General features: G+C 42.1%; 2 protein-coding genes across 5 annotated transcripts; one reads left to right on the top strand and one right to left on the bottom strand.

The window, feature by feature from the left end:
• Positions 1-3,373: 3,373 nt before the first annotated feature.
• Positions 3,374-11,632, bottom strand: lrrc73 (leucine rich repeat containing 73). 3 transcript variants are annotated; one of them, XM_042011253.1, is made up of 8 exons: positions 11,379-11,632; positions 11,106-11,180; positions 10,494-10,799; positions 9,572-9,732; positions 8,163-8,285; positions 7,976-8,076; positions 6,006-6,246; positions 3,374-3,650 (listed from the first exon to the last, which is right to left on the bottom strand). In XM_042011253.1, the coding sequence occupies exons 3-8, from the start codon at positions 10,763-10,765 to the stop codon at positions 3,580-3,582; spliced, it is 969 nt and encodes a 322-aa protein (XP_041867187.1). In that variant the 5' UTR covers positions 10,766-10,799; positions 11,106-11,180; positions 11,379-11,632; the 3' UTR covers positions 3,374-3,579. The 3 variants fall into 3 exon arrangements, 2 of the variants coding, with proteins under 2 accessions (XP_041867187.1, XP_041867186.1); XM_042011252.1 differs by lacking the exon at positions 11,106-11,180 and having other exon boundaries at positions 11,378-11,632; XR_006013369.1 differs by lacking the exon at positions 11,379-11,632 and having other exon boundaries at positions 3,592-3,650; positions 5,544-6,246; positions 11,106-11,359.
• A 1,013-nt stretch (positions 11,633-12,645) lies between these two features.
• mea1 (male-enhanced antigen 1) lies at positions 12,646-15,231 on the top strand. 2 transcript variants are annotated; one of them, XM_042010081.1, is made up of 4 exons: positions 12,646-12,751; positions 13,412-13,752; positions 13,826-13,934; positions 14,014-15,231. In XM_042010081.1, the coding sequence occupies exons 2-4, from the start codon at positions 13,429-13,431 to the stop codon at positions 14,193-14,195; spliced, it is 615 nt and encodes a 204-aa protein (XP_041866015.1). In that variant the 5' UTR covers positions 12,646-12,751; positions 13,412-13,428; the 3' UTR covers positions 14,196-15,231. The 2 variants fall into 2 exon arrangements, with proteins under 2 accessions (XP_041866015.1, XP_041866016.1); XM_042010082.1 differs by lacking the exon at positions 12,646-12,751 and adding an exon at positions 12,815-13,056.
• Positions 15,232-15,357: the final 126 nt, after the last annotated feature.

Genomic DNA, 15,357 nt, shown 5'->3' with positions numbered 1-15,357 from the left:
GATTTTCAAGTCTCATCAACCCTGATTTTTATCCCCAGTAGAACAAAGGCCTACTTATTTAAACCAGAAATAAACACCTTAAACCATAAATCACTATATATACAAAAAAAGGAGACTAAACAGTGTCTTGAACAATGAAGGCAGGAAAAACATCAGTGGTAATGTACTCAAAGGAAGAAAGTATTACTCAACGCATGTAAAGATCAATACAACAGTGAGCAGACCATCCTTTTTACCTTTTCCTCAACAGCTGCTTTCTGCAGTAAAGTGACGCTTCCAGCTTAAACTGCTTCTAAAAACATAAATCCACAGCTTAAAGCAGGCTGGAGGCCACTGCTGCTCTCAGGTGTGGCCATCAAGTGACTAAAGTCATAGGAGTGGCTTCGTGGCATGGTGCATTCACGGTCATGGTGCATTCACGGTCATGGTGCATTCACGGTCATGGTGCAATCACGGTCAAACTGGTTCTTCACCAGTATAAAGTTCAAACAATTCTTTTGTAGAGCATCTATCTATCTATCTATCTATCTATCTATCTATCTATCTATCTATCTATCTATCTATCTATCTATCTATCTATCTATCTATCTATCTATCTTCTGATGATCTACCTTCTGATGATCTGTGCATATTTAATCAGGTGAGTTTGGATCAGTTGGTCCATCAAGCTTTATTTATACAGCACTTTTCGTACATGGAGCACCTCTATGTTTAGAATGTTGTACAAAAATAAAATAAAATGAAATAAGTCAGCCCAAACCACACACACACACAACAGAGGAGGGGCCACTGTGAGGAAAAACCAGAGACATAAAGATTATGTTAAACAATAAAAAAGATCAAAACCAAACAAGGAAAGTAAAAATAAATACAAAGAATTAGTAAATACTGTAAAAAAGTGAATGAATAAAATCAAGAGTAAAATACTAAAACATCCCAAACATAGCAGGTTAAAAAGTTCAAAGTAGGTAAATAAAAAAATAAATGGGTTGTTGGGTGTAGAAATAGAAGTAAAGCTGGAGAAAGGTGTGAAGCTCAGCGGGTGTCAGCAGGTGAGCTGTGAAAAAATTCAGGTGTGTTCCAGATGTTTCATGAGGACTGACTCCCCTCTAGTGGCCGTTGAAGGAACTGCATGTTGTGGTTGGTTCTTGCTTCAGCTCACAGGTCCAGTTCGGATGTTTTCAAGAGTCCTGATCAAACGTATTCAGTTCCGTTCTGAAGGTGTAAAGAACCATGTCTTCCTGAAATTCTACGTTCAGATCAGGTCTCAGCGTGTCAACATTAAACCCGTTTCTCAACAAAACTCTGCTCACAGATCAGTTTTATTTCAGGTCACATGGTCCGAATCCGACCTGCTGCTGACCCGCCAGGATGTTCTGATCCTCAGCAACAGGAGGCCCAACCCACAGAGTCCACCGAGGATCTGTGGAAACATCTCCAAGACGCCCCAGATGCCAGAGGAAACCAGTTCAACACCAGCCTTAAACAGGTTCACAACCCCTGTAACATCAAAACCAGTCCAAAATGGTCCAGAACCAAATGGGCCCAAAAGCGCATGAAAACATGGTTTACAACCAGTCTGAAACAACCAGTAACCGATCTGAAACTGGTCCAAACCGGTCCTGTGTCAGAACACAGAGTTGATCCTGGTTTGAAATTTTCAGGAGTTTGTCACCTGAATCCAGAAAGTTCTGCACGCATCCGCATCCGCATCCGGGTCCTCAGGAACCAGAATGACCTCATAGATGATGAAGGTCTGTTAGATGATGGATTTACTGAGAACTAGGCAGGGTGCAGTCGCTGCTCTATTATCACTGTTTAGAGATGAGCTATTGATTCGTTTTTATAGCATTATTTAGACGAGTGTGATGAGACGATGTAATTCCTTATTTTAAAAAGTGGGAATTTAGAGTTTTAATGTCTTTGTGCTGATTGTCAGTGATGTTGTTGTTCTGCTTGTAGAGGCGTCTGTTGTCTGCGAGCGCGTACGTTCGTGTATTTTAATGAATGATTATGTTGTGATACAGTTGTTGATTTTGGTGAGACCACAGGAAGAGTAGCTGGTGCTGATAGGAATAAAACATCATAGTCGTCTTCTCCCAGTATAAACTCCTACAGAACCACTGGGACCGTGACGTACTCAAAGGGTGGACAAGACATCGATAAACTCAATACCAGCTACTGTTAAATCAGAGGTGAAAGAGGGTCCACTGAACCCAAATATTTCCCCTGGACTAAAACAGCTCTACACGTGAATATTACATTTTCTGAGAAGTCCCACATAAATGTGTCAGAACTATATTCAGGAAATAACTTTTTCCTAAAATAAAGAAAATAAAAAGAAAACATATTTATTCTATCTCAATTCTCCAAAGGTTAGAGGTCAATTTTCAGATTCTTAACGGGATCTTTTTATCTAATGAGTATATTAGACCGACATTTTAAAAGACAAAATAATGGCCGCATATCTTGTGATTAAGATTATTACTGTTTATTTCTAATTTTTGTCAAAAGTGTTTGGATATACGGAGATGACTGCAGTCCCCAAAAATGGCTTCCCCCCACTGACAGTAATTTAATTTGGTTATTTTATTTTAGATTTTAAAAATTTTGATTTTTCTGGCAAATAATTCAATTTTAATGAGAATTTTTTTAAATAAAAAATGTTTTGTTTTTAAATAAAACCAAATTTTACTTACTAGAATTTTGTTTTATTTGCAAATTCTTTGAAGTTCATGTAATCAAAAATAGTTTTCACTGCTTGCAAAGTTTTAATTTAAATGCTAATGCTAATAATGCTAATCATTTAAATGCCAGTCTTAAACAATTTACTTTTGATAATTCTATTCTTAGTTTAAGATAAGGATAATGTTATTTGTTTGTTAGAAATTCTAAAGTAACATCTGATTTATTTGTTCAATCTGTGTTTTGACTACAACATTTAACTCTGTGCCTTTATTTTGCTTGTGTTCAACAAAACTCTTCATGAAAAACAAACGAAACCTTCATTTCAGCAGCTCTCTGTAAGACCACCTCCTGAAAGAAGTCGGTGTAAAAAAGCAGTTCATTTCTTTTTCATGTGTTCCAAACAAAACAGGAAACAGGAATTACACAAACAGGTTTCATATGGTGTCATTGTGGGGGAAAAAAATCTGGATTACAAATGAGGCGTTCGGGGGCGGGGTCATCAGTGGGAGACAAGAACATCCTGTGTTTTGTACATTTTACCTGGATGATATAGAGTCAGGTAGCTGCTGCAGGTCTACCGGTGCGCCGAGTGCTGAGCATACGTGGCCAGCATGGGTCGGATCATGTTTGCTTCTGTTGCCCAGAAAAGGACCAATCAGAGTCTTTGGTTCTTACAAAGCTGTAAACTGTTTATTATGACATCATAGCAGCAGAAAAAAATCAACAGAGCCAAAGGTACATTCATCATAAAAACACACCTGTCTGTAGGCCCCTCCCCTAGGTGCTACATCAGACCATGCAGAGCATGTTATTGGCTAGGAGCTGTCTAGTAAAGAGACGTGCAGAGAAAGAAACATTCAAACCAGGAAATGAGTTTGTTTGTGGGAGGAGTCACATCTCAGTCTCAGCCAATAAGCTCTCACCTAGACCTGACGTCAGCGTGACCATGTGGGGTCCGGAGTCTGTAGGGTCAAAAAAGGACATGTTTAGACCCTCACACCACATTTCTGTATCCAGACCACCAAGTCCACCAGGACCCTCGAGTCTCGTGCACACTATGACTCATCACTTTTAGATCAAGTTCCTGTGATGGGATCAATAAGAATAAGAATAATTTCAAAAGTCCAAAAGTAGACTTTCCTTCAAGAAAACTGACCAGAAACTGATTACTTGATATGAACGACTGAATCTGTGCTTCCTCTGTGCTCAGTTATTCAAAATCCTGAGGAGGCATTGTTATGAACTTCAGTCACAGCAGAAGCAAAACTGAACCTCAAACATCTTAAAATTCTAAACCAGATGTTTGCGGGACTGAAACAGGTTTAATCTGAGCGTTCTCGTTGTTCCCACTGTGTCAAAATCTGGATGAAAACCAGATGCTGACCTGCTGAAAACCAAGTTAGTGGTCGGCTAAGTCTGAAGTGGTCGCTACATCATCAGGAACCTCAGTTTTCCCTTTCAGACCGCAGTAACTTTTCAGAGCTCCGATAAAGAGGTAGCTTCTCTTTATCAAGTTTGTAGACTGATGGTGGGATTACAGCTTGATTCTTACTCATCGACCCAACATGAGCTTGTTCTTGCAGCAATGTTTCTGTCAGCGTTTCCTGCTACTGCAAATAAAACCAGAAAAAAGACCAAATGTCTGTGGTCCTTCAGGAATCTCACCGGTCCAGTTAGAACTGTTTGGTTCGGTCTGAAGGCTCCTTATGTTTCACTTTTATAGGAAACCTTATATGTTCATTTACAGCTTGCTAGATATTATAATCACACCCACACAGTGCTGTTTACTAAATAAATATCTGTCCACAGAGAACACAAACACTTTACCTGCTAAGTTCACAAACATTTAAGGTGCCGTCCCAGACCAGAGATACCAGCTGGTCCAATGTTGGATTAACTGTAAACTATGTGATGCCTTCATTCTTTAAAACAGATTTCTGTGCAAACCTGTTTGTAATGGCACAGTCTTGATATGTCAAATCAGAAACCCCATCAGACCATGTGGCAATGTTGTAAATGGAGTTGTAAATATATCCACCTTGGTCAGAATTTTCAATATTTTTTTATGGTGCCCAGGAACAGTATGCATGTATTTGGCTAAATACAAGCATGTGTACAGGAGCTGCAAGTATCTGTTTTTCTAAAGCCTGGATCTATTGAGTGGCTGGCTTCTGGAAGCCTGGTCAGAAGCCCATAGATCTACCAGTTCAGTGAACCAAGTTTCAAATTTTTAGAAGGTTGGTGAAACGTTAGCAAACTGCCAACAAAACCCAGAAACTAAACAAGTAGTTGAAGACAAAACATGAACATAAAGAAAAACTAACACCAGTCTTTATCAAACAAAGGCTGGAGTCTTGCTAGTTACTGCTAACTGCATAGTTAGCCGTAGCTAACTAGCTAACGTAGCAACTAAGGCTAACTAAGCAGTTAGCTAAAATTAATTGAGCGGTTTGCTTGCTTAACTGACTGTTCAGTTTGCCTTTGTAACTGAGCAGTTAGCGAATGCTAATTGCACAATTAGCTCAGTTTTAAAACTGCTCAGTTAGCTTTAGCAGTTTTTGCTGAGTAACTGGGCAATTAGCTAATGCTAACTAAGCAGTTAGCTCACTGCTCAATTATCCTTCACAGAAGCTACTTTTCTTATTTCTTGAAAGAAACTGTCAGTATTTCAGTAAATCATCCAGCAGTCACGTCTAACCAGAAAAAAAACAGCTGGTAGCTGTGTCACTGAAACTTCAAAAACTGGTTGAATTAATTTATTTAATCTCTAATCCATTAAATTATATCTGTTTAGGTCAGATAAATTAATTCAGCTTTATTTTTTTAAAATACACGTGAACCAAATTTCTTCTTACTGTATTCAGAAGTTTTTTCTCCTCAGACTTTCTGAAGCTGATCAGTTACATAGCGGAAACGTTAAATTTTAATCTTCACCTGAAACTTCACTGTTTCTGTATTTATTGCCACCTGTGACTGAAGTTCCTGCCTTCAAGAAAGACCGGTTCCAGAACCTGAAACAGGACCTGAACCTCAGCGCACTGAGCTGAAATCAGAGGAAAAACAGGAGGGCCCCAAAGTGATATTACCTCTTATTGATCAAATATTAATAATAAACAGCATTATTCTTTGTTAACTGGGACTAGATAAATACCAGCAGCACCAGTTTTACACTTAATCCATAATTATATAGAACACAAATCTCCTACTGTTACCTAAACACCACACAGGACACCACACAGTCCGAGGAGACAGTTTATAGTGGGAACAGTATATAGGGGGTCTGCAGGTGAGGACAGGGGACAGTGTTCAACCCTTACTGCTGTGAGGGAGCCAGGTCAGGGGCTGGTACTTGTCTCTAATTGGTTGGTACTTGTCTCTGATTGGCTGGAGAGCACTGCTGGAGGTGGGGCCTTTATAAAGAGGTGGGGCCTCGTCTTCTTCTTCTCCTTCAGACAGCAGGTCACTAATCTGCTGCTGCAGCTCAGGACTGATGTCGTTCTCTGCCAGAACCAGAACCCGGAGGCTGGTTGGGTAGTTCTCCACCATGTCCAGGAACACCTGCACAAAGACCACCACCATTAAAAACTACACCCTTATTCACACCCTAACCTTAAAAGGTTGGATAGATAAGAAGATGTTACTTAAACCCACACTTAAAACTTTAAAGTGTGCAGAGAAGTTAAAACTGGTGTGATATGATCACGTTTAAATTGCATTTATCTGTTTGTCGAATAAAAATACATGATCAGAATTTACATTTGTTCTTTTGTAAGGTTCCAGAGGTCCAAGGTGGATGCAAACAAGAGCATGAACATGACAGATCAGAGGCAAACACAATGGAGGATAGTTTTGAAGAGCGTCTCTCGGACCTTGTCCATAACTACCTGCATCTGTAAAAATGTTCCTCCTTGTTCCACAGTGACAAACACTCGTAGCTGAACAGCTGGCAACAGACTGGAAGTGTTTTGGTGGTTGATGCCCCGAAAATACAATGTGACCGTTAGGCTGACATTTTCACTATGTAGTCCAAGTGCTGTGTACTCCCCCTAGTGGTGACCTCCAGTATTTAGCAATTTTGGCAGCTCTGTGCCTCATCGTTTGCAGCAAGTATGTACACAAACGTGTGCGCCTACGTTCACAGCAAGTACATCCCAAGGGGGCTCAAATAACATGACTTCAAGAAATTTTGTGCCGCCCAAGTTTAACCTTCTTAAGGCAGTCCACTAAAACTTCTAGAGGAGCTGATGGTTTATGCTTTAGCAGTGCATACATTTGAGTCATCCATCTAACAGTGACACTAAACCCCATGTTTTTTAAGAACAGAGCATGTAGAAAGCAAATACAACAAGAAGAGAACTGGCCAAGGATGGATCCTTGGGGGACCCCGCAAGTAAGAAGAGTTGAAGGAGGAAAATTCATCGCCGCCTTCAAGCACTATCTCCTATATTGTTAACAGTGAGGTAGTGTGCAGCTCTGTGGGGTAAATGTGATGGATATTTTACCCTTTAGATGATCTACAGAAGTTTTCCAGGCATTTCTATCCCGTCCAGCAGGTTTACAATCCAGCCTCTAAATGTAGTTTTTATTCAGAGACTCTATCTGGTAAATCCACAATGATCCATGATAACAGCATTATTTATCACATTTCATCATAAAAACATCACCATCACTACTATGTTGCTAAGAGACCTCTATTTAGACCTGGACATGATGATGAAGCCACTTCCTGTCAGACTTTCCACCAATCAGAGAGCTTAGATTGACGGTAACGTCCAATCAGGAGCAGCCAAAGATCAACCAGTGAGCAGAAAGTTCTATGTGTGTGTGAAAAGAAGAAAAATAATGCTCCTCTATGGCTGGAATAAAGCCAAGAAGACGTTTCTGATGCACGGTGGCGCCACAAAGCAGCTGAGCTGGAGTTGGTTTAGTGAGGATAGCAGGTAAATAGTAGCAGGAATAACTGGAAATGAGGAAAAAGTGGAAACATGGAAATAGTTTCTGTTGTTTGTTTGTTTCAAATCAGCTGATGTTCACATCTTTTAGTACATTTTAATTTTTGAAATTTTGTAATGTGTTTTAGTTTTTAGTCTTTAGTTTATTTCAGGCCTTAACAAATTAAAGCCATCTCAAAACTGCTCTTTTTCTCAAACTCCGAAAGTTTCTACCTGAAAACATTCTGAAGCTTTGCAGTCTGGTTTTAAGATGTAATAATACAGGAATTAGAAGGGTAGAATACACTAAAAGAAATGAAGTTTAGTTTCTGTTCAGGGAATCTTGAGCCCATCACCTGTGCTGACTGGTTGGTCAGTCCGGTTCCTTCCAGATCCAGCACCTCCAGGGTTCTACTGGACGCCACGGCAACCGCCAGCATTCCCGCCATCTGATCACCTGGAGACAGAACCAGAACCAACAGAGTCATAACCATGAAAAAGCCGGTTTACCGCGATGTTGTTGTTTTGTTTTGTTGTCGTTACCCAGCGGGTTGTAGTCCAGGTTGAGGACTCGGAGCTGGGAGCTGTGAGCCACGGCGATGGCGAGTCGAGCCCAGCCTTTGGAGCTGATTCCTGGGTTGGCGCTCAGAGTCAGCTCCCTCAGACCTGCGTGTACACATGAACACACATACCTGTTAGTGACAGGTGCTTCTGATCAATGACATCATGTTAATGTGAACATGAAAGGACGAACTCCCAGCATGCTCTGCTGCAGCAGGGGATGACCTCATCATGTCACAGGAGAACAAACGTCCTCGAGGCTCCACTGGACGTCTGCTGCTGTCATTATTAATTCATCCACTTAGAAAACAGATCTGAGAGCTGAGCAGGTGTCGGGTTCATACCTGACTGGAACCCGAGGAGAACTAGACCAAAACCCGAAGAGAACGGGAGTAGAACCGGAGCACAACCCGAGGAGAAGCTCATCACTCACCAAGTGAAACCCAGAACTATGGTGAAGAAGCAGAACAGGAGGAGCTGCTGCAACAACTAGGTCAGAAGATAATGAACTCTAACGAGTGATCTTTAAAAAGACGACGGAGGAATCTGAATAAAAATAGTATCAGAACCAGGAGGTTCCTGAACACACCAGAACGAAGTCACACATTCAGACTGAGAGTCGAGCTGAAAAGAATCATCCTCTTTCAGGTTTCATGTATCAGGATTAAATAAAAATCCTCTCTGGAGTTTTCTTTCTGTTAATAAGCTTTCTCTTTATGGAATGATGGACTCCAGATATTTCAGAAATGACCTGCTTCTCTAAGATCATTGCTGATGTCTTTTCTCCTTGGCATTTTGTTAACACCTGAATGGTGCAGCTTTTCACACTTCTAGTTTACGTCACCACCAAAATCCGATAACTGGGAGTAATCAGATCATTAAAAAACAGCCTAAATGTGAATGTTTACTCACATGCAGCGCCACTGCCATCTTTTAACAGAAGAGAGAGATCCAGGTGTGTTAATCAGTTTCTCATAATCAAATAACTGCTTTTGAGACCATTTACATCCACAGCAGAAATCTGACGTAATCAGAGGATTCACGTGGCCATGTAGACATCTTAACCTGATATCCTTTATCGGACAACTGCCAATGTCTGATTATGAGAAATCAGATTAACACACATAAATTTCTCACTAATACTCGGATGTCTGCGTGGCCTGTAAATCTGATTTATTTAGTCTTTTTACATATGTGAAAAACTACCTAGCTAACGTTAAAAAGACGGCAACATGAAGGAAACACAGTGGTGTGCAGCAGCAGGAAGTCCGAGTATAAACAAACAAAACATTCACATGTTGTCTATTTTTCAGCTTATTAGCTCACACATTAGCCGCTAACGCTAAGCAGCTGCAGTTCAACACAGACCAGATGTTCCCGGCTCTCCTCACCTGACTTTGCTCCGTCGGGTGGCAGCATCCCGCAGATCAGAGCCAGTGCCTCGTCTCCCAGCATGCAGTCTCCCAGATCCAGGCAGACCAGGGATGGGTGGGTTGACAGGGCCGGGTTCAGAGTCACCAGGCCGGCATCCAGGAGTGGGCTCCCATGGAGACTGGAAGGATGGAGACCGGTCACCATGCATGCTTTCATATCTAGTAGAATAGATGACTGTAATGCCCTCCTCTCTGGTCTTCCCAAAAAATGTGTTTCAGAACCACAGCTACTTCAGAACTGACGAGGGCCAGGAGGCGGGAACAGATCACAGATTATCTGATCACATAGATCACACCAGTTTTAATCGCTGCATCGGCTCCCCGACAGTTTCAGGATTGATTTTAATGTGTTTTAGTTGTTTATAACTGTCTTAGTGGGCTTGAGGCTTCTTAATTATCTGACCTACTTTTAAATTTTGAGGTCCGCTGGTACCGGCCTTTTAGCTGTTCCTAAAGTCAGGACTAAAACCTCGTTCCACCACTACGGCCCCGGTCTATGGAACATCCTGCAGGGAACCTCAGGGCTGAAGAGACTGTTGATGCTTTTAGCTTTTAACTGAATTCTTATCTGGTTCAGGCTACTCCATTTCATTATTTTTATTTTACTTATTCATGTGAATTTCTCAGTTCTGGCTTTTATGAAGGGGTTGCTTTGGGTATGTTTGTGTGTTTGTGTGTGTGTGTGTGTGTGTATGAGAGAGAGAGAGAGAAACTGTAAATGTGGATTTTAAATTGCCGTTCTACATTCTTTTTTGTCTGCATGTTATTATGGAAAGCACTTTGTGCTACTGATGTATGAAACGTGCTTTATAAATTAAATCTGATTTAATTACCTGCTTCTCACCTGGCTAATGAGCCAATCAGAGTTCAGCATACTCACAACAGGGTCTGCAGGGACCGGTTGTTGGTCAAGGCGTCGGCCAGGTGTCGCGTGCGGCTGATGCTGGAGACCACGCCCAGGTTCAGGTTGAGTTGAGCGAGCGAGCGCGACTCAGCAACGCTCCGGCAGACCCGTCCGAAGTCCCGGTCCGAGAGCTGGCAGCCGCGGACGGACAGCAGGCGGACCCCGTCCTCCTTCAGACTCTCACAGATGTCCTGGACCTCGGCTGCGGACAGCAACTCCCCCGTGATCTGGATGGAGGCCGGCAACATCTGGACAGCCAAGGCAGAACCGGACGGGAAAATTGGACCGTGACACCTGGGGGAATAGATGAAACACAGAAGGCTGACCGAACCAGGACAAAGAACACAAACTGACCTTGATCCTCTTCAAAACCAGGTTTCAGGTTAAGAACTCGGAGGCCTACACCCAGAGCACGAAATCCAGAACGACAGACTAGTCCACTTCATCTGGCTTAGAACCACAGGTCCAGGTCTAAACGTTCAGAACTGATCGATTCTGATTAAAATCTAATACTATTTCATTAACTGAAATAAAAACTTGGTGAATCAGAACCAAAGAGAATTGATCAAATATTAATCTTTAGACTTACTGATTAAAATGATTAATAAAGAAGATCAACATTCCATCATTTCTGATCAATAGCTTCAGCTCTCTTCTTTCAGCCTGTGGGGAAAACTGATCAGCCAGGGTTCAATTATCAATCAGGTGTGACCATGATGGGTCAGGTGATCAGTTTCAGGTGAACTTAGCAATCAATGAGGAAAATCTTCAAGTAAAAACATGTCAATCCATAATCAATGATTAATTAGTAGCCCATGTTTGTATGGAACAGCTGACAAATACCAGCCAGTCAGTAACAACCTGATATGTAATCGATCAGCTCACACAGAAGAGTCCAGACTGTCACACGCTGATGTCATCATTTACTGATCCCGCTGCAGGCCACGCGCCGGTTTGATCCATGGCGGCGGGCAGCGGAACTGATCGATTGTGGTAGCGATTGATCGAGTTTGATCAGCAGGCGGTGGGTCGATGTCCTGCAGCCGAATAGGAGCTCTGTCTGTCGGTAGGAAGAGCTCCGTGAGCCCCGGTGTGTTTCTGCAGGTGACCGTTACTATGACACCCAGAGAGAGGAGCAACAGACAGGAGGTCTCACTCTGAGCTGGTTCCACGAACCGACAGCAGCAGCTGACTGATTTGCTTTTAAATGATATTAACCAAAATATAATATAATATAATATAATATAATATAATATAATATAATATAATATCTTTTAAATAATATTACTATTGATAAAATGTTTTACAACCAGACTGAAATGAAAGAATATAAAAAAATAGTAATAGAGTAAATATAATAAATATAATAAATAAAGAAGTCAACCAGACATGAGGCTGTAGAAAAGGAAAAGTAATTTAAATGTAAACACTGATTAAGCATAGAAATCTAATTTACAATAATATATTTATTTAATGGGGAAATTATATTTTTGAAAATTAAAGTGTTAAATTTCTAAGTTTTTTTTTTATGTTTGATCATTATCATTTAGCCTAAATAAAAGGAGGTGATGTTTGATGGATCAGAAACTACACATGTAAAGATGATTAGATCAGAGATGACTGAAATCATTAAATGACTTAAATATAGGGCTTTGTCCAGTTAAATGGGCGACAGCCTCTGAACAGTACATTGACAGTTTCAAGATTTCATTTATTAATTAACAAAGCGAAAATTTAAGAATAATATGTGTTTCAACAGTAAAATAATTAAATTAGTAGGAAGAATTGAAAATTTCCACAGAGTAATACCTCTACTTAACTAGGCGATCTCTCTGTAGCTGTTACGTCACTTCCTTCTGTTCCTCTTTAGTCCTCTGATTCGCGTCGTCATGGAGACAACGATGGTAAGAGGTGGCTATTCAGATTAATGATAATCTTATTTCAAATTAATTACAGATCAATCAGCTATGGACACGTGTATATATATATATATATATATATATATACATATGTAAAGTATTTGCCCCTACCTGATTTTTTTTTTTTTTGCATTTTTTAATCATCAAACCAATTTAAATATCAGTCAAAGACAACACAAATAACTTTTTGAACTTTATTTTTACGTCAGCTGTACGTTTCGTTGTGACGTATTCGGAAGTGTCTGAGCAGTGGCTGCAGCTAGCAGCGGCTAACAGCTAACTTCAGCAGCAACGGACAGAACGACGGACAGAAAGGTAAGGCAAGTCACCTGTGGAGACTCGTTACTCTGCTACAAACACACACAACAATCTAAGAGTTTAATTCAGGAGCTCGTGACAGAAACACAGCAGTCAGCTTCGTTAGCTGTTAGCCGCTCCAGCTGTTTCCGTCGCCGTCATCATCATTTATCTTTGGGTCAGTCCGTCTGTCTCGCTGAGAACGGACTGCTGCAGCAGGCTGAGACAGAACAGAACCAGCAACCTGCAGACTGACTGGACCGAACCGCCCTCAGCGACAACCCGAGCTAACGGCTAGCAGTTAGCATCCAGCTGCAGTTAAAATACTGCGATCCTGTAGTAAAGTTTAAATACTCAAATCCTCTAGTAAAGTACTGTTTTTTTGTAGTAAAGTTTAAGGTATGCGATTTCGTAGTATAGCTAAAGTACTGTGATCTCATAGTAAAGTTGAAATACTGCAGTCCATAGGAAAGTTAAAGTACTGCTATCCTGTAGTAAAGAGAAAGTACTGCGAAAACACCAGAGGCGTATTACTGCTTAGCTACTTGTTTTTTTGTTTGTTTTTTTGTCAGAAAAGTACATATTAGCATCCTGTTGTCCTGTGAGATGATGGACTTATGGTGCTGTCCCTCTCATATCGGATCTCCCTCTCAGGCTCTCCCGTGTCTGTCTCCTCAGGTTGTCCGTCTCTGTGGATGTCTCTGTGCAGCTCAGCGATGGGACCAGAGAGAGTCTTACCAAGCTCTGAGGACGAGCTGGGGGAGGATGAGCGTCCAGTGGATGGAGGGATGCTGCCGGTGGGGGCGGTGTGGAGTGGGGGTGAGGAGGGGGGAGAAGTGGAGATTGATGGAGAAGAAGAAGAGGAGGAGGAGGTGAGCAATGGGGGGTATTATTACCAGCCTCTGAACCAGGAGCCGGAAGGCTTGAATGGCAGTGGGCAGCCGGAGGATGAGGACGAGGACCTCGGGGAGGCGGCCTCCCATGCTGAACAGATGCAGCTGGTGCAGCACAGGATAGAGGTGAGGTCTGCCCCTGAGCAGGTGAGGCACACATTCTGTCTCACCCGTCTCACCTGTCGGCCTGTCCCTACAGGTGATGGGGCTCCACCTCCCAGAAGCTCCGCCTCCAGACAGCGACGAGGAAGAGGACCCTGAAGGGGCGGCGGCCCAGAGGAGCCGAGCTGCCATCCCCATGGATGCAGGTAAGACCTCCATTAGTTCTCTCACTGACTCATCACTGTCACTTCCTGTCTGCTGACATCACTTCCCGTCTCTGCAAAGACCACGTGGAGCTGGTTAAGAGGACCATGGCGGCTGTGGCGTTGCCATCTCTGGGGGTACCACCGTGGGCCCAAGAGATCTCTGAAGACCAGTGGAAGGACATGGTTCAACACACGCTACAGAGCCGGCAGAGCTCCGCTGCCCTGCGCCTGCCCCTCCGGGGCAACATTCCTGGACCCTAAACATACCCCTACATGGATCCTGAATGGATCACCACCTGGACCCTGAACACACCATAGTCTCATCTGACCCTGAATGCACCACAACAGATGTGGACAAACTGCCACCTAAACTCTACACGCACCAAGACCCCTTCAACTCCGATTGTCACAGCCTGCTGACCCTGAACGCAGCACAACAGACCCTAAACACATCATGATGACTGTGATGTGGTCACTGGACATCATGAATCCTGAACACACCGGAGTGACCCTGAACGTATCATAACTGCTAACAGACAGACTGGGTTGTAGTGGGCCTTGAATGCAGCATGGCTACTTCGGAAGCAGGTTCTGTGTTTTGGGAACTTTCAGATGAATTCATGAAACTCGCTTGTCAAACCTGATCCACAGCTGCTCCAGGTTCTGATTAATCTGGATCATATTTAAATCTTTTTTTTTTCTCAGAGCAGGTGAAAGTTTCAGGTGAGTCGGTCCAGGTGGGTCAGAACACTGGAAGGATTCCACAACTAAAATCTGGGTTTATATTATCCTGATAATTGATTAACTGTTATGAAGAATCAATACTCGTTTATAAAATGTTTTGTCTTCACTCATTTTGTCCCAGATTATGTTTGGAACCAGTTTTTTTTGTAAAAATTGTTAATATAAACAGTGTGCTCTGATTGGTCAGCTGATCAAGCTCCTCCCACATTCCACATTAATAACACCCCCAAATCCAGGATGAGTTATCACCCTTTAATCAGAAAGTGGAACATGAAGCAGACGACCGTCTTGGTGTCCCGGTGAGGCAGAACATGAACTCCGTCTACCTTCCACCAGACATTTGGGTCCTGCACAGCAATCCTGATCGAAGTCCAGATCCAGTCCTCGTCTTCATCCCAGTTCTCCAGCGTTCTGAAGGTCTTTTCAGACATTTTCTGCTTTTCCCCTCACTTTCAGTCTAGCTCTTGTACTTAGAGTCTAACAAAAATGTTGTTTGTGCTGCTAAAAGTTTTTTGTGCAACCATAATTTTCAAAAATAAAGATTAAAAAATGATCTGGAGGTTCAACGCCTTGGTTGCACGTTGTCAGTCAAGAAAACATTAAATCCTCTTTATCTGTCTTTTCCACAGGTTGCCATTTCATAACTGGACAACACTAAATATAATAAACTTTAGCCCCA

The sequence above is a fragment of the Melanotaenia boesemani genome, chromosome 16, assembly GCF_017639745.1.
Source record: "Melanotaenia boesemani isolate fMelBoe1 chromosome 16, fMelBoe1.pri, whole genome shotgun sequence".
Classification (NCBI taxonomy): Eukaryota; Metazoa; Chordata; class Actinopteri; order Atheriniformes; family Melanotaeniidae; genus Melanotaenia; species Melanotaenia boesemani.
Note: the sequence above shows the minus strand (reverse complement) of the source record. Positions and strands in the feature narration are given on the sequence as shown.